At 51.3% G+C, this 20,899-nt stretch overlaps 7 protein-coding genes and 1 non-coding gene across 8 annotated transcripts; 3 read left to right on the top strand and 5 right to left on the bottom strand.

Annotated features, from left to right (window-relative positions):
* The first annotated feature begins 307 nt into the window (after positions 1–307).
* On the top strand, positions 308–380 carry ASPACDRAFT_t256. Its single transcript has one exon. It is a non-coding gene; the product is annotated as a tRNA-Lys (tRNA).
* Positions 381–864: 484 nt separating this feature from the next.
* On the bottom strand, positions 865–2,956 carry ASPACDRAFT_1904699 (putative TRAF-like signal transducer). The gene is made up of 2 exons (XM_020198811.1): positions 2,137–2,956; positions 865–2,061 (listed from the first exon to the last, which is right to left on the bottom strand). Exons 1-2 carry the CDS (start codon positions 2,671–2,673, stop codon positions 1,249–1,251), a joined length of 1,350 nt encoding a protein of 449 aa, XP_020053428.1. The 5' UTR covers positions 2,674–2,956; the 3' UTR covers positions 865–1,248.
* Positions 2,957–3,392: 436 nt separating this feature from the next.
* ASPACDRAFT_45941 (syntaxin family protein) lies at positions 3,393–4,238 on the top strand (the record flags this gene model as incomplete). The annotated part of the gene is made up of 1 exon (XM_020201709.1): positions 3,393–4,238. The coding sequence occupies one exon, from the start codon at positions 3,393–3,395 to the stop codon at positions 4,236–4,238; it is 846 nt and encodes a 281-aa protein (XP_020053427.1).
* Positions 4,239–4,659: 421 nt separating this feature from the next.
* On the bottom strand, positions 4,660–5,821 carry ASPACDRAFT_123843 (uncharacterized protein). The gene is made up of 3 exons (XM_020196688.1): positions 5,213–5,821; positions 5,040–5,152; positions 4,660–4,921 (listed from the first exon to the last, which is right to left on the bottom strand). Exons 1-3 carry the CDS (start codon positions 5,334–5,336, stop codon positions 4,811–4,813), a joined length of 348 nt encoding a protein of 115 aa, XP_020053426.1. The 5' UTR covers positions 5,337–5,821; the 3' UTR covers positions 4,660–4,810.
* A 1,584-nt stretch (positions 5,822–7,405) lies between these two features.
* Positions 7,406–8,270, bottom strand: ASPACDRAFT_123833 (DUF4452 domain-containing protein). Its single transcript, XM_020196687.1, has 2 exons — positions 8,085–8,270; positions 7,406–8,004 (listed from the first exon to the last, which is right to left on the bottom strand). Exons 1-2 carry the CDS (start codon positions 8,247–8,249, stop codon positions 7,690–7,692), a joined length of 480 nt encoding a protein of 159 aa, XP_020053425.1. The 5' UTR covers positions 8,250–8,270; the 3' UTR covers positions 7,406–7,689.
* Positions 8,271–14,491: 6,221 nt separating this feature from the next.
* ssn8 (cyclin-dependent protein serine/threonine kinase regulator SSN8) lies at positions 14,492–15,506 on the bottom strand (the record flags this gene model as incomplete). Its single annotated transcript, XM_020201708.1, has 3 exons — positions 14,492–15,027; positions 15,081–15,290; positions 15,347–15,506. The coding sequence occupies 3 exons, from the start codon at positions 15,504–15,506 to the stop codon at positions 14,492–14,494; spliced, it is 906 nt and encodes a 301-aa protein (XP_020053424.1).
* Positions 15,507–16,286: 780 nt separating this feature from the next.
* On the top strand, positions 16,287–18,503 carry ASPACDRAFT_45937 (calcium-binding mitochondrial carrier protein; the record flags this gene model as incomplete). Its single annotated transcript, XM_020201707.1, has 7 exons — positions 16,287–16,572; positions 16,669–16,876; positions 16,949–17,568; positions 17,619–17,680; positions 17,736–17,839; positions 17,892–17,924; positions 17,984–18,503. 7 exons carry the CDS (start codon positions 16,287–16,289, stop codon positions 18,501–18,503), a joined length of 1,833 nt encoding a protein of 610 aa, XP_020053423.1.
* A 617-nt stretch (positions 18,504–19,120) lies between these two features.
* On the bottom strand, positions 19,121–20,837 carry ASPACDRAFT_123814 (glutathione S-transferase family protein). Its single transcript, XM_020196686.1, has 5 exons — positions 20,556–20,837; positions 20,320–20,479; positions 20,165–20,251; positions 19,914–20,092; positions 19,121–19,835 (listed from the first exon to the last, which is right to left on the bottom strand). Exons 1-5 carry the CDS (start codon positions 20,559–20,561, stop codon positions 19,266–19,268), a joined length of 1,002 nt encoding a protein of 333 aa, XP_020053422.1. The 5' UTR covers positions 20,562–20,837; the 3' UTR covers positions 19,121–19,265.
* Between the last annotated feature and the right edge of the window lie 62 nt (positions 20,838–20,899).

The raw sequence follows: 20,899 nt of genomic DNA, 5'->3' as shown, positions 1-20,899 counted from the left end.
GATCCCAAACAATGAGACGGTTCGCCTTGCTTGGCAGTGGCAGAAACGAGCTGAGCTGAGCTGAGCTACAGCCACCCCAAGCCACACCCCATTTCGTCATACGAGCTGACTTCATGGGGCCGGAGAATCAAAGCTTGTGTCAGAGTATGTTAACCACGCAGTTCCTACCGAGTGGATGAAGCAGTTGTAAGTTACCTGGCCAGGGATAGGGTGGGGTGGAGGGTGAAATTAGTTTATATGAATTTGATCTACAGTAGCATAATGCAAGAACATTTTGCCAATACTACCTGACCCTTCAACAAGATCAGCCCGGCTAGCTCAATCGGCAGAGCGTGAGACTCTTAATCTCAAGGTTGCGGGTTCAACCCCCGCGTTGGGCTTCATCTTTTTTTGTCTTTTTGAGATCTTCCACTCATTCCGTGCATAGAGTTTTCATCCCATGGGTGCCTGGATCTTGGTTTTTTACAGCAGTCACAATTATCCTGTATAAACTCCTTCTTAGTTTGCTTGTTGTTACCCCTGGCACGCCGCCGCAGTGTCCATCGGCCCGGTTTTGAGGTATATATATCCCGCAAACCATAGATCACGTACCATCCGTTCAACTCCTCATCTCCTTCGCTATAGTGAGAACTACATCTCGAAGGCTGGTAGAGAGCCGGCAGTCCGGCCCAGTACTGCCACCTAACCCACCTGCCTTCTGATTAGCCATGTACACCCGCTCCCATAGCAAGTTGAGGCACGCCAAAGAGAGAAAGAAGCGCATCCGGCGGAAGCAAAGCTTGCTACAGCACCGGGGAAACACTAACTACAGCCAGCACAGGGTATAACTGTAAGCAAGGAGTAGTAGTAGATCAATAGTTGTATGTAATGCTAGAGACTGGTGATATTGCATTAAATTGATCAAAGGCGCCGAAGCTTCTATATACACTCACTGTACTCATAACGAGTACAGTACAATAGTCATGGGAGGGAAAGAGATAGCCACACATGCAGCCCACAGGATAAAGATGAAATCAAGGAAAGGAAAATCGAGGATGCGCCTGCCTTCTACTCGCGCCGATTTAAAAAAAGTCCAGCGCTGCCTGTGTATAAGAACAGAAAATCGAAACCGAAATGACTATCTCGCTAAAGACATTGTGAATCTCCCTCATCGCAGGTGTCGCATAGTGGTTGACTATGTTGACATACCTAGCAGTCGTAGGAAAGCAGAACCGAAGAAGTGTAGTGATGACTGTGGAACACTAGGGTCTACAATTTCGTCCCCTCGCGTCCACTATCGCTAAGCCTACGCGGACGAAGCGGGATGGCGGAGGTGCTGGGCCCGGCAGCAGCCGTGGGAGTATGACCACCGGGGGTGGTACCAGTGCGGACGCCCCCGGTCCGTTGTGAGCTTTGGTGTTGGTGGAGTCGAGGGTTCATAAGCCATTGCACCTGCATGCGTATACTGCTCACCGCGGCGTTGGTGTGGGCCATGTCCTCCTTGATGCGGAGGCATTCGCTCATGATCGCCATGCTGGCGCGGGCGTCGAGATCCGTGATGGCGTGGGATAGCTGTCCTACTTCCTCGCGGAGGGACTCGTGTAAGGAGAGAAGATAGTTTGTCGTGGTGGCGGTGTATTGGTTGGAACTATCGATCTGGGACTGGCTGTTGGGAGATGTTGGGTCGTTGTTATTGCGGCGGGTTGGAGTAGAAGTCGTTGCGCGATCATCCGGGCCAGCAGAAGCTATCGGCGACTGGGCCAGGGTGGTTCGGATGTTCGCTAAAGCGTCCTCGAAGATCTCGTTCCGTTGTTTGAGATGGCGAATGGTGAGTTCGAGCGAGTCGAGGCGCGCATTCTGAGCGTCAAAGTACGGGCCCATGGAGATCAAAGGGCAGGTTTGCTCGTGCGTGGCTAGGTCGGCGCGCTTGAGTTGAATGGGACAGCCGTATTTCGAGGCGGCACAGCTGTGAATGGATTCAAGGCAAGAGTTTGCATGTTGTTTGAGTTCTTTGCGTAGGATCGTGGTATGGCAGTCTGGGCAGGTGGTTTGGAGATTGGGGCATAATTCGTCAACGTGTTCCTGTCGGAGGCATAAGGTTAGCAGGCCATGAAAATGCAATGCAATGAACCCGGAATCTAGCAGTTTTGTGCGCACCTTATAGTCTTGCTCCATGACATTACCCTCGCAGCGCGCGCATTGGTGGAGTTCATGCAAGCATCTCCCCTCCGGGTCGAGGTCCTTCTTCCGTGTCTTCAACCCACATGAGCCCAGCGGACAGTCCATCGCTCTATACCCGCAGTACTTGTCGACATGAGTCTGAATGAACACTCTTGGAGCCACTTCCTCACACCCTTCGCTCCGAAATGGGCACCTTACTCGAATCTCGTCGCACATGTTGACCAGGAGGCGGGGGAGTTTGAGGTAAACTCCGCCGGTGGGTGTGCGGCAGGCAGGACACGTAAAGTCGTCTCGTGATGCTGTGAAGGTCGTGATGGCCGATACAAGGCATTTCTGGCAGAATACATGATCGCACTTCAGCCGGACTGGGTGTATGAAGGGGCAGTGGCATATCGGACACATAAGATGGTCATCGTAGCTGGAAACGTAGTCCAGTGAGCGCAGGTCGACGCTCTCGTCGCGGTCGCAATTCGCCTCCATGACCAAAAGGTCTTCAAGGGTGATGTTTGTCATTTTGAGATGTTTTGCTCTGCCATGAGGGATTTCTAATATGTGATAAGAGCCTTGAGATTGATCCTCCGCCCGTCCGGGAGCCGATTCTGCGCAAGGAGGGAGAGGAGATCAACCGTTTAATTGCCGTTCTTGACCCGGAAAACGAAACGATAGCTCGAAGCAAAGACCCATGAGGGGGCTCGAAAGGTGACCAAAAGAGAGTATATCGGACGAAAAGAGTGTTTGAGGGCGCGGGTATGAGTCGGTCAAGGAAGGAAGACGTAGTGAGGGAGCGCAATTACTGGGAGAATGGATGAACTGCGGGGAGGGAGCGAGACTGCCCGATGGAATTCAATGCGGCGCGGAGAGCGGCAGATCCACCACCACACTGGCACTACTGCTGCTGCAGCCGATCATCCCTCGTCCTTCGCCATCTCATCTCCAATCTCACTTATCCTCTCTCACAACGAACTCCCAATCCAGCCACGTCAACCCATCTCTTATCATAATTCTTTCCATCAGCCCGGCGCTGTTCTTCTTCCCCGGCGGAATTTTTAAATTAGCGCAGTCGTCAAACAGCCTGACACGAAATCCGTACAATCCCACCCGACCGTTCCGCTGTCTACTCCGCAATCATCATCCCATCTCACCCACCTCGAACGCCTCTCAACACACCCAAATCCTCTCATCCACGAGCCCACCAACCTCCTCCTTCCTGCCTCTCACAACAAATCGCCACCATGCCAAACCCCAGCCAACTCCTCCTCCTCGCCGATCACATCAAGCTCTCGCTCCTCGAGCGTCAACGCGCCATCTCCCTCAGCCTGGAGCCCAACAGCCAAGACGGCGAGATCTCGCGGTCCCTGGACTCCTTCAAAGAAGGCATCGACGCCATCGAAGACGAGTGCGCGCAGCTCGAAGCCCAGAAGGGCCGGCACGATGACGACGTCGCCGACCTCCGCGACCAGCTCAGCCACCTCCACTCCCAGCACGACGAGCTATCCGCTCAGTTCCACGAGATCACGACCGCCATCGCCGAGGCAGCCTCTGCTTCCTCGTCCTCATCGTCCGGCTTCGCCAACCACGTGAAGAACTCCTCCCCGGACCTCAAGCAGCCCGTTCCGCAGCACCCGTCCTCGAAATCCGTGCGCTTCATGGACGCCGCGGCGGCGGCCGAGGCGGCCGAGGCCGACGACGAGGAGCACCGGCGGAACCTCTTCCGGCCGTACCGCGACTCGCCGTCCCCGCCGCCCGGGGCCAGCGCCGCCAGCATGGACGGGCTGTCGAACGAGCAGATCTACGATCACCACGCGCAGGCGCTCCGGGACCAGGACGAGCATCTGGACCGGCTGGGCGAGTCGATCAGCCGGCAGCACCAGCTGAGCATCCAGATTGGGGACGAGCTAGAAGGCCATGTGGCGTTGCTGGATGATCTGGATGGGCATGTGGATCGGCATCAGGGGCGGTTGGATAAGGCGAGGAAGCGCCTGGATCGGTTCCGGCGCAGTGCCGGTGAGAATTGGAGTATGATGACTATCATCGGGTTGATTATTACGCTGGTGATCTTGATCGTGCTTTTGAAGTGACATTTCTTTTAATCTCGCGGGTTCGGAGAGTTTATATATATGGTTTGTTTTGGGTTTGGGGGGTCGTTTGTGATTCCCAGGAGGGCGAGTCCGGCGTTTGTACTGTGTTTCTGAGTCGTACTTTGTCTCTTTCTTCTCTCCCTCCCTCTCCTCTTTCAATCACCCACTCCTTCGTCTGTTCCCTTCAGCCAATATATACCGACAGCAGCTTTCATTTTCTCTCTTCCCTCCCCCCATTGACGGGACTGCGGCGTTGCGGGGTACCTTATCATCATACATCTACACCCAGGTTTTGGTCCATAGCAACTACACACAAGATGGAGTACATCACACACTACCTAGTACCCTTTTAGATAAGGAGACACATACCCACAATCGATCCACCACTATCAGAATACCAATTACACATCTTCTACCTATTCCACGGTATCAAAGCATGTCAAGAGAATCTCATAGAAGATAATATTGGATCTCATCTAACCCAGATAGATGAATAAAAAAAGCTAAAAACCCCATACATACATACATAATACAAGGCGCAATCATTAACGATCAAGAAAAGACACAGGAACCTATTGAGTCTTATTCACGTTCCCCTCCCGGTTGGGCAGACCTTTCGTGCGCTCCTGCAGCGTCGCAAAGTCCTTGTCATCGCTGTCGATGTCACCCCGATCAGCCTTGACCTGCAGTATGGCGATGCGTGGTTAGTCTCGATCAATCATTACCTTGGGAAGAAAAGGCTAGGAAGGTGGGGGGTAGGTCAAGGGTTTTGGTTTTGATTTTTGGGAAAGTAGAACATACTGAAGCTTCACTGTTGCTGGCCAGCTCCTGCTTCCACTTGGCGGTGCCTTGCTTGCTGTGCTTGAGTTGGTCGTTCTTGTGCTCCTCGTAGATCTTGTCGAGGTCGTCGCGGTCTAATGATCAAGGGGGTCAGTTTCGGTGGGGTTTAGATTGGGCAATGCGGGAAAACTCACTGCGATCGCTTTCGTTGAGGCCGGCGCGGGGAGCGGAGGTGTGCAGAGCGGAGGTCATGGCGGGGCGGAGGGGGGTGGCCAGACGAGGGGCAAGGGTTGTGCGGACGGTGGTGAGGAAAGACATGATGGTAACTTGTAAGAATTCCTCTGGGGGAATTATTGTCAGTGTCTTTTCTTGTCTTTCGTTTCTATTGCTATTGTAGCGGCTGGGTTGGCGGTGGCGGTGGTGATGATGGGGGAATGAAGTTGATGGAAGTGAACGAATAGTGTTGACGACGAGGTGAAAAAAAAAGGAAGACACAGCAGGGATGATGTCAATGACACCAGCGCTGGGAATTTGAAGAGCTTACATTATTCAATTGATGGACTTTAGATAGAGAATATCGATAGTAATAGAAGCTATCTCAGTGGATGGGAAAAGTAGATGTAGTATAGTGATAGCGAACTTGGGAACAATGCAGGAAGGATGGGGGGGACGCTTTTTAAACAGCAAATTGCAAATTCCGTTCTGCCTCGGGTAAAGGGTTAAAGGTATCTACGTCGCCGTCGGTCCAGCCCAGAAAATGACTCCATTATTCGCTGAAGTAAGTTGTTGCTGGAGTGAGTGAAGGCGTGAGTGGTCAAGACGAAAAGTCGCATTCGCGTTGCAAGGTGACGTCATGGATAGCACATGCGGGTTTCCTCTCCACTGAGGCCCATTGCCTTTGACCAGGCGTGGAGTAACAAGATTAGCACAGGTCCCGTTTGAAAGGGCTATGCTACCTCTTCTGTGACTGTACCACTGAGTTGTATGTCCATTCAGTACCTCTTACTTGCTTAACTCTGTAGTTTGTTGGAATTGAACCGAGTAGGTTTCTTGTATGTATTGTAGGTAGTGAGTTACTCAATCTACTCAGTACATGTACTGTAGTATCCCTTGATCCGGCCAGGCCAGCTTCTATTCTAGGGGTTTGAGGTGCGTCTGCCATGTTTGCTGCTGCAGATCAAGGCGATGACATCACCCACACTCTCCCCTCAACACACTTTCTTAAGTTTTAGAAAAATCCCTTGTTGTCGCGTCGCCATAGTCACCGATTCCAATTGATACGATATCTTTCTCATCTCCATGAATGAATTTCATCGTCCAAACTTCTTCACCGAGAGCTCGCTTGAGGCACGCATGGATATATTTTCCGAGGCATCGCCACCACAGCTGGAGCGGAAGAGCTCACATCACCCATCAACAAGCCTTTCAACAGCCATGGTACTGAAATGAATATATCTCGGCCTGCAACATGAAGCGCATCACCATGCGGTGATTTGCGATCCACTCCGTTAGCCTCGCAATTACAACTCCAAAGCCTGCAAAAACAACGCTGCCGCCTGTATGATCGAGCAGAAGTGATAATTCGAAGAAATGGACGTCCATTAGAGCAAATGGTGGAGATTGCGCAAGTCCAAACTAATGGAACAACTATGTATAGGCATTACCCGCATGGTCAACAAGTTATAGACATAGGAAACTCGATGGAAGATGAACCACCCAGGAAAAGCATCATACACTGCATATGGATCACACTCGCCGGGAGTCCCCAGGTACAGAATTATCCGAACGAATCAACGCGGAAGCAGACAGAAGTGAAACAAAGTCGTCGTCGGGCGACAGAAGAAAGCAACATCGGTCTAGACTTCGCTGCGAAGGCGAAAGGTCCCTCAGAACTCCACATCCAGTCCATGGATTTTCACAGCCAGTTGACCTGAAACAGCAACAAGCACCGCATGTCACCAACCCCCAAACCATTTACATAAAGATTTTCCAAACGAAAAGAAATGACAGATGAGCCACAAGCAACCAAAACATCCCAAGCAACACAACAAAACCCAATGCAGACGTATATCGTTTCCGCCTTTCTAGATCCCTGAAAGCATGAGATAAAAATCCGACCCACCCAATTGTGCACAAACACCGAGCCAAAAATAAGATGAAAAAACCGCTGAACATGTCTGGCATAGCCGCCAGAAATCTAAAAGCAACTCCAGAACCTAGATGAGCGCCTGAATGGCAGAAAGTGCCGCGCTTTCTATACATCGTCGCGGACAAAGGCAAAGCAGGTGATTTTCCCTAACCGGATGAGGAAAACAAGGTATCGTTGGTGATGAAACGCAGAAATCGAATCGCAGGCGCCGTCGCTCGCAAGAAGCCGAAAGCATCAGAGTCTAGGTATAAGTGTGTTCGAAGTCGTCATCGGTGAAAGGTGTATATACAGAGAATAACTGGTTTAGCCGTTGGCGTTTTTGCAATCGTCAAGCGAAGAAGGGGGAATTTGAGTTTGATCGTGAATGCGATGGCCGTGTCGAACAGAAACAAGCAAAGAAAGAATTATGACCCGCGGTTAGGGAGCCCGACAATGCAGAAGCCGGACGAAGGAAGAAGAACGTGCCATGGGCGAAAGTAGGCCCGATTGCCAGTGGACTGGCGACATGTCAACACACGGTTCTTACCACCGACGTTGAGCATTCTGCATCGAGGCAGGCGAAATTGACGTAGGCGGGCTCGTCAAGGTCATGCCGGTGTTGGGGTTGACAATAGGAATGACCTTGCGGGTGCGAACGGCAGATGGCTGTTGGTAGTTCACGTGATTGAGGTTACCGGTAACCCCTGAGTGGACATAGGCATTCGTAGACGCAGGAGACAACGAGATGGAAGGCGTAACCTGCTGCACGGGCTGAATCTGATGCTGAAGAGGAGACGAATCAGGAGAGCCACTCGAAAGTGACGAGCGATCCGAAGATGCGGAGTGGATCGAGTGCAGCTGAAAGAGAGATCCCGTCAATAGGCTGTTCTCGAAAAACGGCGGATTTTGCCTGGTCGTGAGGAGTGAAAAATACATACATCATCTTCTGTCAGGAGCCCGGGGCAAAATTCCAGGTCATCGTCCAGGTCGAAAGAGCGTCCAGCCTCGAATCGAGCACGGAAAGCAGTCACCGCGGGAGCCTCGGCAAGCTCCCTCATACTCTTGACACCGCGGAATTGGCGCTGGGCATTCTGCGCCGTCATTTTGGGTCCTCGACGAGAGCGACCGCCGTGGTGGTTGTTGGAGGTCGTCATGTGGGTGGCAGCGCCGTGGTGGGAGTGTTGGTGCTGGTGTTGGTGCTGGTGGCCGTAGAAGAAGGTCGACATCTTGACGGTATGATGGGTGGATAATGCAGCGAACGACACCGAGACGTTATATCGTTGAACAAGTAGGCTCAAGGCTGTTTAAGTGGATACAAACAAGGGCCGACGCTCTGGAATCCCGCAAACAAGTACTCCGAACAAACCAGACGAACCAAAAGGGAATAGGGTATGTGAAGAAGAATGACAGAGAGTTGGGATGGAATGTGTGGTGAAAGAAGTAGTAGTAGTAGTAGTGAAGGTGAAAGGAAACAGGAACGAAACGGATCAGAAGTGAGAATTGGGAATGAGAATTAGGCAAGCGAACAAGGGGGAAGTAAGAAGAGTAAATGCGAAGTGGAAGTGGAAGAATAAGAAGAAAGACTGAAGGTGGAGAGGGGGGGGGGGGCGGTGGTGTGAATTTGCGCGCTTAGTTTGGGTTGTGGGATGGGGAATCGATCATTCAATGGGTGGGCGGGACAAGAAAGGTGGAAGAGAGAGCGAGAAAAAGAGCAGTGCAGCGGGCGCTCGGAGCGGACGGGAGGCGAAGGCGAGAAAGACAGAGACAGAGAGAGAGAGGGAGAGCGCAGAGAGGGAAGCAAGAGGGGCTGAGCCAGTGGAAAGGAAGTACAGTGGAGACCCGCAAGGGAAGCGCGGTAACTTACGTATCTGGCTTGTATGAGGAGGGAACGGATGGAACTATTCATTCCTTCATTCGAGTCCCTTGTCCCCTAGTCAGTGGTTAATCAGTCCCTGGAAGCGGTCGATCTGCAGAGGGTTTGGACTCTTCGAGAGAGCCGAGCCTGGGAATCGCGGTATTCGCCGCTGCCGTAAGGTATTGTTAGTTTGGTAACCTAGTAATAAACGGTTACAAATAGTTACAAATGGTTTCAGACCGGTCGGCGCTTGCCAGGTCACGCACCATCCTTAGGGCAGGGAGTTCAACCAACCAGAAACTCAGCAACCGATGCTCAGTGGCAAGGCAAATCCTCCGACAGCCAATTATCGCCGCTTGAGACGTTCTCAGTGGGCTTATGGCTGCCACTGGACGGTATAAACTAATGAGGAGATGTTTTACTCACTGTAATCGACCGCTAGGGCGGGTTAAAGTGACGTTGAGAAGTACCGATCTAGTCCTCTTTCAGCCTAAAACCTACATCCTACATCACCTCGACGCCTAATATCTGGGAGCTCAGAGCGCTTCCATCTCAACAGGAACTACTTTTTCAGTCGTGCAGGCGGCGGCTGTCGCTCGGCTGGTGGTCCATCTCTTGAGTTTCTTAAGGCTGTACCGTATGTTGTATTATTGAAGTCTTTACGTACAGTACATGCGATGATGGTATGACGATGACGGGACCGGCAGTGATGCGGCCACCATTGGGGTTGTATGATGCATAGGTACGGAGTACGCCCGTTCAACTTCACAACTGGAAGGTGGGGGATCTTCGGCCATTATTGATCAGGCTATCGTCTCTCCTCTCGCAATTGCATGTACGATGACGACGGGCCAAAATCTCCAGATGAGAAATACAAGATCGTGATGCCAACTTGCAATCATCACTGCTTGCTGGCTTTGTACAAGTGTTCATTGTTGGAAGGAAAGGAATTCAGGGGGGGCAATAGTCATCCATCGTAACTGTAATTCGGTCAGGTATTAGATCCATCGGCGTCTCGAAAAGGGAAAGGGCCGGTATGTGGTGGTTTCCACTTCCGAAGACAGGCATGCGCTGGCAAACAGACACAATGCCCACTACGACATCTGCGGGTAATGATTTGCGAAGGCGTGAGTGTGTGCACATCAGTATGTGTGTGGTGAGACCCACCCTGCATAAGCTACGAGTACGAGTGATTCGCACCTTTTGGCCCTTGAACCGTGCCATTGCGGTTTGGGCGGTGTCTGAGGTACTGGGAGTGTGTTTGAGAGAAGACGGAAATCCTCCTAAGATTGCCGAGCACTGGTTGTTCTACATTACAGTTACATTATTAAATTGGGGAAGAGGAATTTCGACTGACTAAGGGGAATCAATCCATCACCTCCTGGCTGAGCGGGCCGCGCATGAGTGTTCCAAGTCCCAACCATTGATCATGGCCACCCTTCGGCGGCTTCGACAATGATTCCATAATGAAAACTAACTCTCCACATGATGCTCAGAGACTTTTTCTATAGTCCAACGCTCCACCCACACCAAAATTGGGCGTCCAATAATAGTGCTATTGCAAGTGCCCCCCTCCATTAACTGATGATAAAACAAGAACGAACCAAAGGTCATTTAACAACAGTTTATAAGAGTGAGCCTTTGTTTTGTCAACAAACCAATTCCCAGGTAACCAATATCCTGGACTATGCGCCCGTAGTTGATTATACCAGGAACAGTAACTGTCACAATCACTGATGATGTGAATAGATCAGGGTACAAACCACCTAATATCCAACCATAATACTTGTTGATGGCTAACTTACTTGCTCAATTGTCATCAATTCGTCAAGATCTACTCATGTAAGATCTCGAATCGGGGTTGGTTGCAGCTCCAAGCTGCTAAAATACTGCTCTATTTCCGTCCACATGGGGGCAACGCTACAGCCACAGTATGGCTTTGCTGCACAGACGCATACACAGGCACAGGTATGGAGTACACAAACAAACCCCCTTTCCAGCCCATGTTGGACAGGTATTACGGATAATGCACCCCTATCTATGAATAGCATCTCCCCCCAACAAATCCAGCTGAAGGAAGATGCCATCTGTTCCAATGCCTGTTCAAATTCGATCCGGACCCCGGGCCATTGACCCCATAGCATTTAGACTTCCAGAAGGGAGCCGGCCCTCTTCAGAGTGGTTGTTGGCTTCATACTTGAGTACCTCGTACAGTCCAGTCCATACACACCTACAAACGAGACTGAATGGAACCGAAGGCGGCTACTGCAGCGCCCGGCTCCATGGGCAGCAAACAAATGGGACGGTAAGATGCAAGCTGATAGGCGGGCAAGCTCACCAGCTCCTCTCTGCTCATGCCGCATGGCCCCATGGGCCTTCAGCCTACTGCAGGTTGTCGGGTGGTGCGGCCATGCCTGGACATTTGCTCCTGGAGGATGGGGATGGGATGGGAATGGTGGCCCTGGCGGCCTAGCCTGCTGGAACTGTGCCCTGCAGGGAAGAGAACACGCGTTTTTAGGCAGCGTTAGAATATAGCTATTGGTGTCGGAAAGCGATTGGGGTAAACCTGGCCCGCGTGCATAGTATTAAGTTCTTCCACTGAGTATTTGTTGTACTCAGCATGGTTTTCTGATGCTCCCTCTCACCCACCTCTGAAGTCTGGAGGAGGGAACCAGTTGTTTCACCGCCCTTTTCCGTAATGGTTTCTAGCGAAGGGACGGAATGGTCTACCTCATTCCATCATGAGAGATCAATTGGAGTTGGCCGTTTTGGGACACTGGGAGGCAAAATTGTGTGCTGATATTGTTTGTAATGATCTCATGATAGATTAGTATTGATGATGATAATGATTATGCAATCGTCAGGAGGCGGGGGGGGGGCGGGTTGATTCCGGAGTACGGAGTTGACTCTGGAGAGATGCATCATGGAACAATATGGATCTCTTTGGGGGTGGGAAAGGCTCACTACTAACTTACTCACTACGTAACTTAGCTAGTCCAGTAATGTTACTTAGCAGTATCTCCACAATCCGTCACCACTGGTATCGAGTATTGTCAGACCGTATCGCCACAATACGGACGCTTGCAACCTTGTGCAAGAGAGATCCCGATCCCCTCGAATCTCCCCACGCTTGAAAGGGGGCAAAAGCAGCCACATCCATCTTAGCTTTGGAAATAAAGTTTCCTTACCCCAGGGATTGACCCGGATGTCATCACAAGAGAGAAGAATGCATTGTATCTGGCCATGCTCACCATCAGAGGAGTCTCATAGAGGGCTCATGGAAGTACTGTATCCGATCAAAACATGACTATCTACGTACTTCGCCACCCTGACTCAACGCAGCAGCGATACACAGCCCATCCTCAATCGATCTACTGCAGACGAGAGCGAGAGAGCTCTGCTCGATTTATCTTATCTATCGAATCGCAAACTCTGTGGTCAGGTCAGGTCAGTTCAGGTTAGGCCAGGCCAGGCGATTTTTCAATTCCAGGACTCGGAGTGCGTAGGCGCGGGGAAGAGAAGCTTTTTTCTTGCGATACTCAACACATACATCAGCCTACATACCTTTGGAGGCAAGGGATATGAGACATACACGATCTACCCACCTGCGACGGACTGGCTGCTGTCGTCTCAGTAAGCGCTCACAATGCCGGCTGCTTTCGTTAACGAAGAGTTGCAACCCCTAACCCTTACCCACCCTCGCATCTCTTTGATTGATCGATATCTGCCGGCCTTTTGTTGGATTATACTTGCTCTTAGGCTAGCCTGTAATTCAATGTTATGTATAGTGCACATGTTCTTACAGTAGACTAAGATGTAGACGCTTCGTGTGAACCGTGCTTAGCCTGTAATGCTCATACTTGCTTATGTGCGAGCGGGGTTTCGTCCACAGGGTTCTTCTTCCTATTAGGAGCCTGGACTAAAGCAGGTACGTACTCACAAGCATTTGCCGCAGTAGGAGCAGCAGCAGCAGCAGCAGCAGCAGCAGCAGCAGCAGCAGCAGCAGAAGAGGCGAATTACTTTATTGTGGTTATAGTGTGGCGGGCCATTTTTGCGGACCATAGGGCTCGACGGTCTAGATCGATGGTGCAATTGTACATATAGATTCGAAATGCACTATCTAGCACTTCCATTGATCGCTTCCATTACAAACCCAGGATCCCGGGTATGTGGGAAAGAATGGATGCAGCTTTTCTGGGACCGACAGATCGGGGATTCTTTGTCCGTGGATCATGGATTATTGAAGGCTGTTGTTCCCCGATCGGTTCTTCGTCTTTGTTGGATTGATTGGCTGGGTTTACCCCGGTACCAACACTATGCTGGACATGGCTTGCCTCTAGCATGGATGGAAGCAGGTGTATCCTGGTATGCAGTTTCTTTGACCAGAGCCTCTTCTTTTGAGACTATACAATTGACCAATCTCGTCAATTCTGTCGAGGAGTCGTGATTCACAGGTAAATAGGAAATTCTCAAGCAGGGAGGGGGATATAGCCCATGCATCGCCACCCCTACCATCCGGAATATACCCTATCTCTATATCTCTTAAACAGTCTATTTCTAAAAGCAGCATCAACAAAGCACCACTAAATCGAATACAGTGTTCAACATCAATACCTGGAAGACGCGAATGATGTTGAATATCAGTCAGAAAGAGCTTCCGCTTCAGTCCCTAGTTCCATAGCAAACCACTCTTTCTAATCCCAGGCGCAGAGACGCCCAGCCCCGAGGCAACAACCCCTCTGAAGCATGGCTAATCTTCACACCGTGCGGAACCCCCTTTCTCATCCTAAGTACAGGGGAGTAAGAAGATGCCCCGACAGCCTGCAGAAAACAAGTTAGCGGTTGATTTACCGTGGCTTGTTGGTCCCCTCAAGCTGCAGTTCTACTTTGGGTTCGGTGCAGATGCGACTTTAGCTGCGTCTTTCGGGTAAGTGCAGTCGTTTCTTTGAGAGACGCGGGGAGGCTGGCGTGATGAAATCAGGAATCTGGGAGCTATCAAGTGGGGATTCGTAGATATTGTTTGTTGTGTATGTTGAGTAGGGATGTCAACTGGTTTGCGCTGATGGACCCGATTTTGCACCCAGACATCAACCGCTTCTTCGCTAGTCAAATGTTGCTTGATGGATGTGACAACGACATGCTGATCGAGCCCGAATCGGATGAGCCCGCCTCGCCCCGTCAGTGGCGGAACTTTCAATCCTGATACTGTAACATCGATGCCACTGGGCTGTCAAGGGAGCCCGTGTATTACAACACCAAATGCAGAATATCCCAAGCCATTATGTATTTCGATGGTCCGATAGCTTCAAGCCTTACCATTCGCCCGACAGTGCGGCAATCAGGTCAAAATTACCTAGAGCGATCGCTTCTGCTTCCATGGCTATGATGCAAGGTGTGACAAGCCTGCCGTCTCGAGAACGTTGCACAGACGAGGCTTAAGAGTTGTTTTCATTGCGGGGTACAAATACATCGTCCAAGTCAAGCCCAACCTCACTTGTCAAGATTCTTGGTTTTGACCATGCGACCCAGCAGTTCCTTGCAGTGCTTTTCACTGTACTGCTCCCATATTTCGTAAAGCGAGACGAGCTCTTGCGTGCACTCGATGACTGCTTTGATGTCGATCTCACTCTCAGCTAGCCATGCGACTAGCCTCTGAATCCGCGCCGGAGGACCACTGCCGTTTTTATCACTCAGAGCCGCCAGGATGTTCAAGCCCCCATCTCGCATCGCTCCAGCCAATGGTGCGGCCGAACCATGAAAACTGGTCTGGCTTGGCTTGAAGACGACGGCAACAATGATCGCCATGACGGCGATGACATGCGGTGGGTACAAAAGTGGCAAGTCGGTTAGATAGTGGTCGTTGATCACAGACCATGCAAGTGCTACCTCGTCCGACGTAAGCGATAGCTCCGGCTGGAGTTCGGATAAAGTTCGATAGGGGTGATGGACGATGAGCTGCGAGCTCATCTCGGAGATGAGAGAAAATTCGCACTCGCCCAGCTTTGATACATCTGGGGCAATGAATTCTGCGCAAGCATCAGCGAGTGACAATCGTGAGTAAATAGGTGATGATTCGGACCTGGCCAGAGGCCCCGCGCTTCTCCGACAACAAAGCGAATATGTTGAGGGCACTCCTCCATTTTACAAGCGAGGTAGAACGCAGTGGTCACGACCAGGTAGGGATTCGTGTGCCTGATCTCATTTTTAGTATAGAAGCGTTTGACGTATACTTGCGCTGTTGCTAGCGCTTGCTGTCGCGTGGACATTCTCTTGCCAAGCTTGATCAATTCTGTGCGAATGTTTAGTTGAAGTACTGCTAACAAACCCGATGGTCGAGGGCCTTACGCTGGCTGAAATAAATATTAAGTAACCTTTGATCCGGCAAAGGAAACTGCGAATGAGCGACTTTGTCTTTCTCCTTGAAGCTTTCGCGGATCTCCGCCAGCTTCTCACGCGTAAACAGCCAGTGTCGTCGTTGGGTCGATGCCCAGTAATTGGCGGCCATGGTGACAAGGGAATGGGATAATTGGCCTCAGTGTTCGATATGCCAAAGTTGAGGTCAAATATCTAGTGCTGTCACCGATGGGGCATTCTCGGCAGGAACTATGTACGGGTGTATCAATGGATCGTGCGCGGTTGGGGGGTTTTCGGGACCCCGTCTAGGTTGGTCTACCGCCGAGTTGGGCAGCTTATGAGAATAGACTCGCAAGTCCTTTGCCTTGTGCAGACCTCAAGTGTTTCGATTCATTGAATGTGAGTATAAAAAGAGTGACTTTGCAAATAGTATGTGAATAAGGCGGAACAGTCGCGATGAGAATGATTAGTAGTTCATCTGGCAGGTGACCATCGGAGAGAAACGCTTCCCAAACCGGTTAGAAGCTAACTTCTTCCCCCCCCTCCTTCCCCCTTTAGTCCCGTGAGAGACCGGGCCGGGGTCTAGTTTTCTTCCGGCCTTGTCGCGGTAAACCCAAGCAGAGTGTGAGAGGAAGTGAAAAGCAAATCATCGCGGCTCGATTTCTCACGGCTATCGATCGGCTCCTGCGCAGAAAACAAGAACCATCGACCACAACAATGTTTGTCACTTTATCTTCCTCTTTATAAGCCCACCACCCTTTCAAATCTCCGCTCTACCCCACATCTAGCCTTTGCGACTTCGATGCTAGAATCATCGTCTAAATCTCTTTCTTCCCTGTTGCGACAGGGCTCCGAATTTACATCACTAGCCCCCGTGACCCCTCCTTGAAAAATAATGACGGAGTTCCGATAATCTCTCGAATAACCGAACATGGATAACGGCGAGTCAAAATCGGATCGTGACCAGCGAGTCGCCCGACTATGGAAGCGCCTGGACACCAAAGGAGAAGGTCATCTTGATTTTCATGGTCTGAAAAAGGGGTTTAAAAAGATTGATCACCGTAAGCTTCACCTACCTATGACCCGATCCCGTGCTTCTGCTGCAGGTGACCAACCTCCGTACGTCAAAACCACAGCTCTCAAGAATGCGGACAGCATGCTGCGCAGTATCATGAAGGCGGTCGATACCAACGGAGATGGCTTTATAGATTATCCTGGTAAGATCACGCGCATGCTTTCCCAACGGTCTATTTGTCTCTCTCCGGGCAACTGGCTTGAACCGCCCGGCATTTTTCCAACCTAATTATCATCAGAGTTCCGCGCATTTGTCGACCACACTGAGCTCGGATTGTGGCAGCTATTCGAGAGCATCGACCACAACCACAACGGAGAAATCGATAAGAATGAGCTCAAAACAGCCTTCGCGAGATCCGGGGTAACGGTCTCGAACGCCAAGTTGGAAGAATTCTTTGCGGAGGTCGACAGGAACAAGGATGGCGTCATCTCTTATGCGGAGTGGAGGTATGCCTACTTAATGGCGGTCAGCTGAAGAAAGCTCCGGGGGCTTGCAGCTAATGATGGCCTGTGATTTAGGGATTTCCTGCTCTTCCTACCCGCCTACTCGTCCTCCAACCTACGCTCCGTTTTGTCATACTACACGGCCACGGGCAATCTAAACCCGGAAGGAGATGTCCACATCAATGACCTGCAGGGTTTAGGTACAGACCTCTCGTTTCTTAGATGTTATATCTTGGCCATCAAAAACCTCTTGCACCATATCTCCCCAGTGCATCTCTTGACCAGCTTTCTCCCCTCAGTCTATGCGGAAATCGGCGGAGTACCAGAGCCCGGATTCGCATTCGAGACTGCTTCCGTACCCTCAGATGCCGATTTGGAGCTGGAGTGGCTGCCCATACCCAGGACCGTCGCCATGTGGATGTCCTTTCGATATTATGAAAAGAAGTTAACCGAGAACACTCCTCAATTAGGCTATTTTCTCGCGGGCGGAATTGCAGGAGCCGTGTCACGGACAGCCACTGCTCCTCTTGATCGACTCAAAGTCTACCTTATTGCTCAGACTGGTGTGAAGCAGTCCGCAGTGCAGGCGGCCAAGGATGGGGCTCCGATACGTGCAGCGGGGAAAGCATCCAAAACACTTGCCGAGGCTGTCAAAGAACTATGGCGTGCGGGAGGTCTTCGGAGTTTGTTCGCAGGTATGATTCGGACACGCCCCCGTGTTCCGAAGCAATGCTAACTGTCCAAGGCAACGGCTTGAATGTAGTCAAGGTCATGCCCGAGTCAGCCATTAAATTTGGCGCCTACGAGGTGAATGCGTCCTTCCCGGGCGAGTCGTTGGCTGACGATGCTAACACAAATGCAGTCGGCTAAACGCGCTTTTGCCCGCCTTGAGGGCCACAATGATACGAAGCAACTTAAACCAACTTCCCAATTCTTGTCCGGAGGCTGTGGTGGAATGGTTGCACAGTATGCTGCACCACAAATTTAACTATACGTTCGATATCTAACAACGTTACAGGTGCTTCGTCTACCCTCTCGATACACTCAAATTGTAGGTGCTCACTCTGATTCCGTGTGATTGGACGTTTTTGTGGCTAATACCGTCCCTAGTCGGATGCAATGTTCAACTGTTGAAGGTGGTCCGCGAGGCAACCAGCTCATTGCAGCCACGGCCAAGAAGGTCTGGAACAAGCATGGAATCTTCGGCTTTTTCCGTGGCCTGCCGCTGGGCCTCGTGGGAATGTTTCCCTATGCTGCCATAGATTTGACGACATTCGAGTACATGAAGCGGGCCCTTATAGCACGCAAGGCACGTCTTCACAATTGCCATGAGGACGATGTCCCACTAAACAATTTCACCACCGGAGCGATCGGCGCCACGAGTGGAGGCTTCAGTGCCTCCATGGTCTACCCTCTAAACGTGCTTCGAACAAGATTACAGGCTCAAGGCACTATTCTCCATCCCACCACATATACTGGCATCTTCGATGTCGCTCGCAAGACCATTCAAGCAGAAGGTTTCCGTGGCCTGTACAAGGGACTCACGCCTAACCTTCTCAAAGTTGCACCTGCAGTTTCGATCAGTTACGTCGTCTACGAGAATGCCAAGCGAGCTCTGGGGTTGAGGTAAGGGCCTCGAAGCGAAGCACGAGTTATATCGCCCTTCGCCCTTCGCCCTCCCTTTTTAGGCCGCCCACCGCGTGTCGTTTTACCTTCCTCGATTATTTTTAGAATTCATTTTCCGAGATACCCTAGAAAAGCCAGTGGCCCGACCGGCCACCGTTGTTCGCTCTGTTCGGGGGGTGGGAATGCGCGATCGTCGAGACCCCTAGCTATGCATAGACGAGGGTGTCTCTTTCTCTTCCCGCAGTCTCCCGTCCCGAAACCCCCGAAGGCTTTACTGTTTTGATTTTATGTCATTCGCATATGGCAATCGCAAATGCCATATTGCAGATTGGATGACCCAATTGTTTGGAAGAGTCGCATGCCCGACCTTTCCCTAAGCATGGAAGGTGTTGAGCGGTAGAGCATGTCACGGAGTTTTTTTTCAGTTCCGAATCTTTTTCTTTTTTCCTGCTCCCCTAGCCCTCCAGCTTTGTATAATGGGGAATTTTCTCCTGATAATGTTTGCAGGGAGAGATATTGGATGTCCATGCTAGCCTTCAAGCTTTTTTTCTTATTGGTCATTTGTCCACTTTGTATGTAAAAACTTTTTCCCCCTTCTGAAAAATAATGGGGATGATGATAGAAAGGTACAGCACACTTAACTCATTGAGTATAGTTCATAAATTTGTTCTAAAGTTATTAGGTACTCATCCTTCGTATCAGCTGTATCAATGCGATACAAACAACAATACCGCCCAATCCCGCCGCCGACCATTTTCAGCAAGACCTAAACAACGGCCCGCACCTCCTCCTCCAACGGCAACACATCCGGCACCGGCCCCACGGGCGTGATCCCGAAGGGGTTGATCTGCTTATGACTCTTGGTATAGTGCTTCTTGATATGCTCGAAGTTAGTGGTGTCACGGAACGCGGGCACCTCCCAGTACAGCGTGCGCAACCACCGGTGGATGGCCGGGTACCCCGACCGGATGTCGCGGATATTGCACTTGAAGTGCTGCACGTAGACGGGGTCGAACCGCACGATGGTCGTGAACAGCCGGATGTCGGCCTCGGTGAGGCGGTCGCCGAAGAAGTACGGCCCCCTCTTGGTGTTTTCGGCGAGATGCTTCTCGATCCGGTCCAGCGAGGCGAAGAGCTGCGTCACGGCTTTCTCGTAGGCTTCCTGGGTCGTGGCGAAGCCGGACTTGTAGACGCCGTTGTTGACATCGTTGTAGATCCAGTCGTTGGAAGTGTCGATCTCGGTTTGGAGGTCCGTCGGGTAGGGGTCGATGGTGCGGTGGTGCTCGGGGAGGAGGGGGTCGAATTCGTGGTAGAGCATGCGGATGATTTCGGCGCTCTGTTTTGGGTTCGTTAGATTTGGGGGTTGGGGGGTGTCGTTTGAGGGGGAGAGGGGGGGAAGAAAAGGGACACGTACCTCGTTGCTTACGATGCGCTTGGTCTTCTTGTCATACAGGACGGGAACGGTGAAGCGCGCGCTGTAGTCGGGGTCTTCGGCGAAGTAGATCTCGCGCAGGTGCGTGAATTCCGGGTGGTTGGGGTCGGAGGTGACGTTCTGCGAGGGGTCTTGCTCCTCCGCGGTGGCGAAGCGCCATCCTATTGTGATTCCGGGCGTGAGTATTTATCGGACTGTAGTGCGGGTGTGCTGGGAAAGCAAGGAAGTCAAACCTTTCTCGCCCAGGTGCCAGTGCACGGAAGTGAAGGAGATGATGTCCTCGAGGCCCTTGAGCTTGCGGGTGATCAAGGTGCGGTGGGCTGTGGAAGACAGAAAAATCACGGTTAGTATTTGGTGTATGGCTGGTAAAGACTAATCGAGAACTCACCCCAGGGACAAGCGTATGAGACGTAAAGGTGATAGCGGCCCTTCTCGGGGGGAAATTCAGCGCCGGGCTTGTTGGAAATGAAGTTGCGGAACGCCGATGTTTGACGCTTGAATTCGCCGGACTTGTCGGCGGGATTGACCCAATCGGTGATTTTGTTGGTCTATCAATCGGCACAGAAGAGTCAGTAAGACAAGCTCGGATAGTCGTGAATCAAGCAAGAGAAGGCTATTTCCTACCGCCATGGTGCGCGTTGAAGATACGAGATATGATGGTGCGGAGAGGCCGGAGGTTGACAATTTGGAGAACCCCGCGGAGTAACTGGGTTGCACGAAATGCTGCGATAGCTGACGGATAAGAGGCAATGCTTTGAACATGAGCAACAGAGCCCAATAAGCCGGGAGCAATTGGTAGCTTTATAGTTGTGAAACAAAAGAACAAGCTGGCAGGATCCGTTGAGGAATTGAATACGAGATCGAGGCCAGTTGCTGAGGGGCAATGCGGGGTGGGTGGAGATGACGTTATCAAATGCTTACTGATGCTCCAGTCATCCGTCTTGGTCTTTTCCTTCCATGACAAACAT

The sequence above is a fragment of the Aspergillus aculeatus genome, assembly GCF_001890905.1.
Source record: "Aspergillus aculeatus ATCC 16872 unplaced genomic scaffold ASPACscaffold_14, whole genome shotgun sequence".
In the NCBI taxonomy this organism is placed as follows: Eukaryota; Fungi; Ascomycota; class Eurotiomycetes; order Eurotiales; family Aspergillaceae; genus Aspergillus; species Aspergillus aculeatus.
Note: the sequence above shows the minus strand (reverse complement) of the source record. Positions and strands in the feature narration are given on the sequence as shown.

Coding starts and splice junctions, on each gene's coding strand:
- ASPACDRAFT_1904699 (XM_020198811.1), bottom strand. CDS start 2,673: ATGACAAACATCACCCTTGAAGACCTTTTGGTCATGGAGGCGAATTGC. Junction 2,062..2,136: donor TCATGGAGCAAGACTATAAG/GTGCGCACAAAA, acceptor TGCCTCCGACAG/GAACACGTTGACGAATTATG.
- ASPACDRAFT_123843 (XM_020196688.1), bottom strand. CDS start 5,336: ATGTCTTTCCTCACCACCGTCCGCACAACCCTTGCCCCTCGTCTGGCC. Junction 5,153..5,212: donor CCTCAACGAAAGCGATCGCA/GTGAGTTTTCCC, acceptor CTTGATCATTAG/ACCGCGACGACCTCGACAAG. Junction 4,922..5,039: donor CCAGCAACAGTGAAGCTTCA/GTATGTTCTACT, acceptor GCCATACTGCAG/GTCAAGGCTGATCGGGGTGA.
- ASPACDRAFT_123833 (XM_020196687.1), bottom strand. CDS start 8,249: ATGACGGCGCAGAATGCCCAGCGCCAATTCCGCGGTGTCAAGAGTATG. Junction 8,005..8,084: donor GGCTCCTGACAGAAGATGAT/GTATGTATTTTT, acceptor TCTCTCTTTCAG/CTGCACTCGATCCACTCCGC.
- ASPACDRAFT_123814 (XM_020196686.1), bottom strand. Junction 20,252..20,319: donor CTCATACGCTTGTCCCTGGG/GTGAGTTCTCGA, acceptor TGTCTTCCACAG/CCCACCGCACCTTGATCACC. Junction 19,836..19,913: donor AGCGCATCGTAAGCAACGAG/GTACGTGTCCCT, acceptor AACCCAAAACAG/AGCGCCGAAATCATCCGCAT.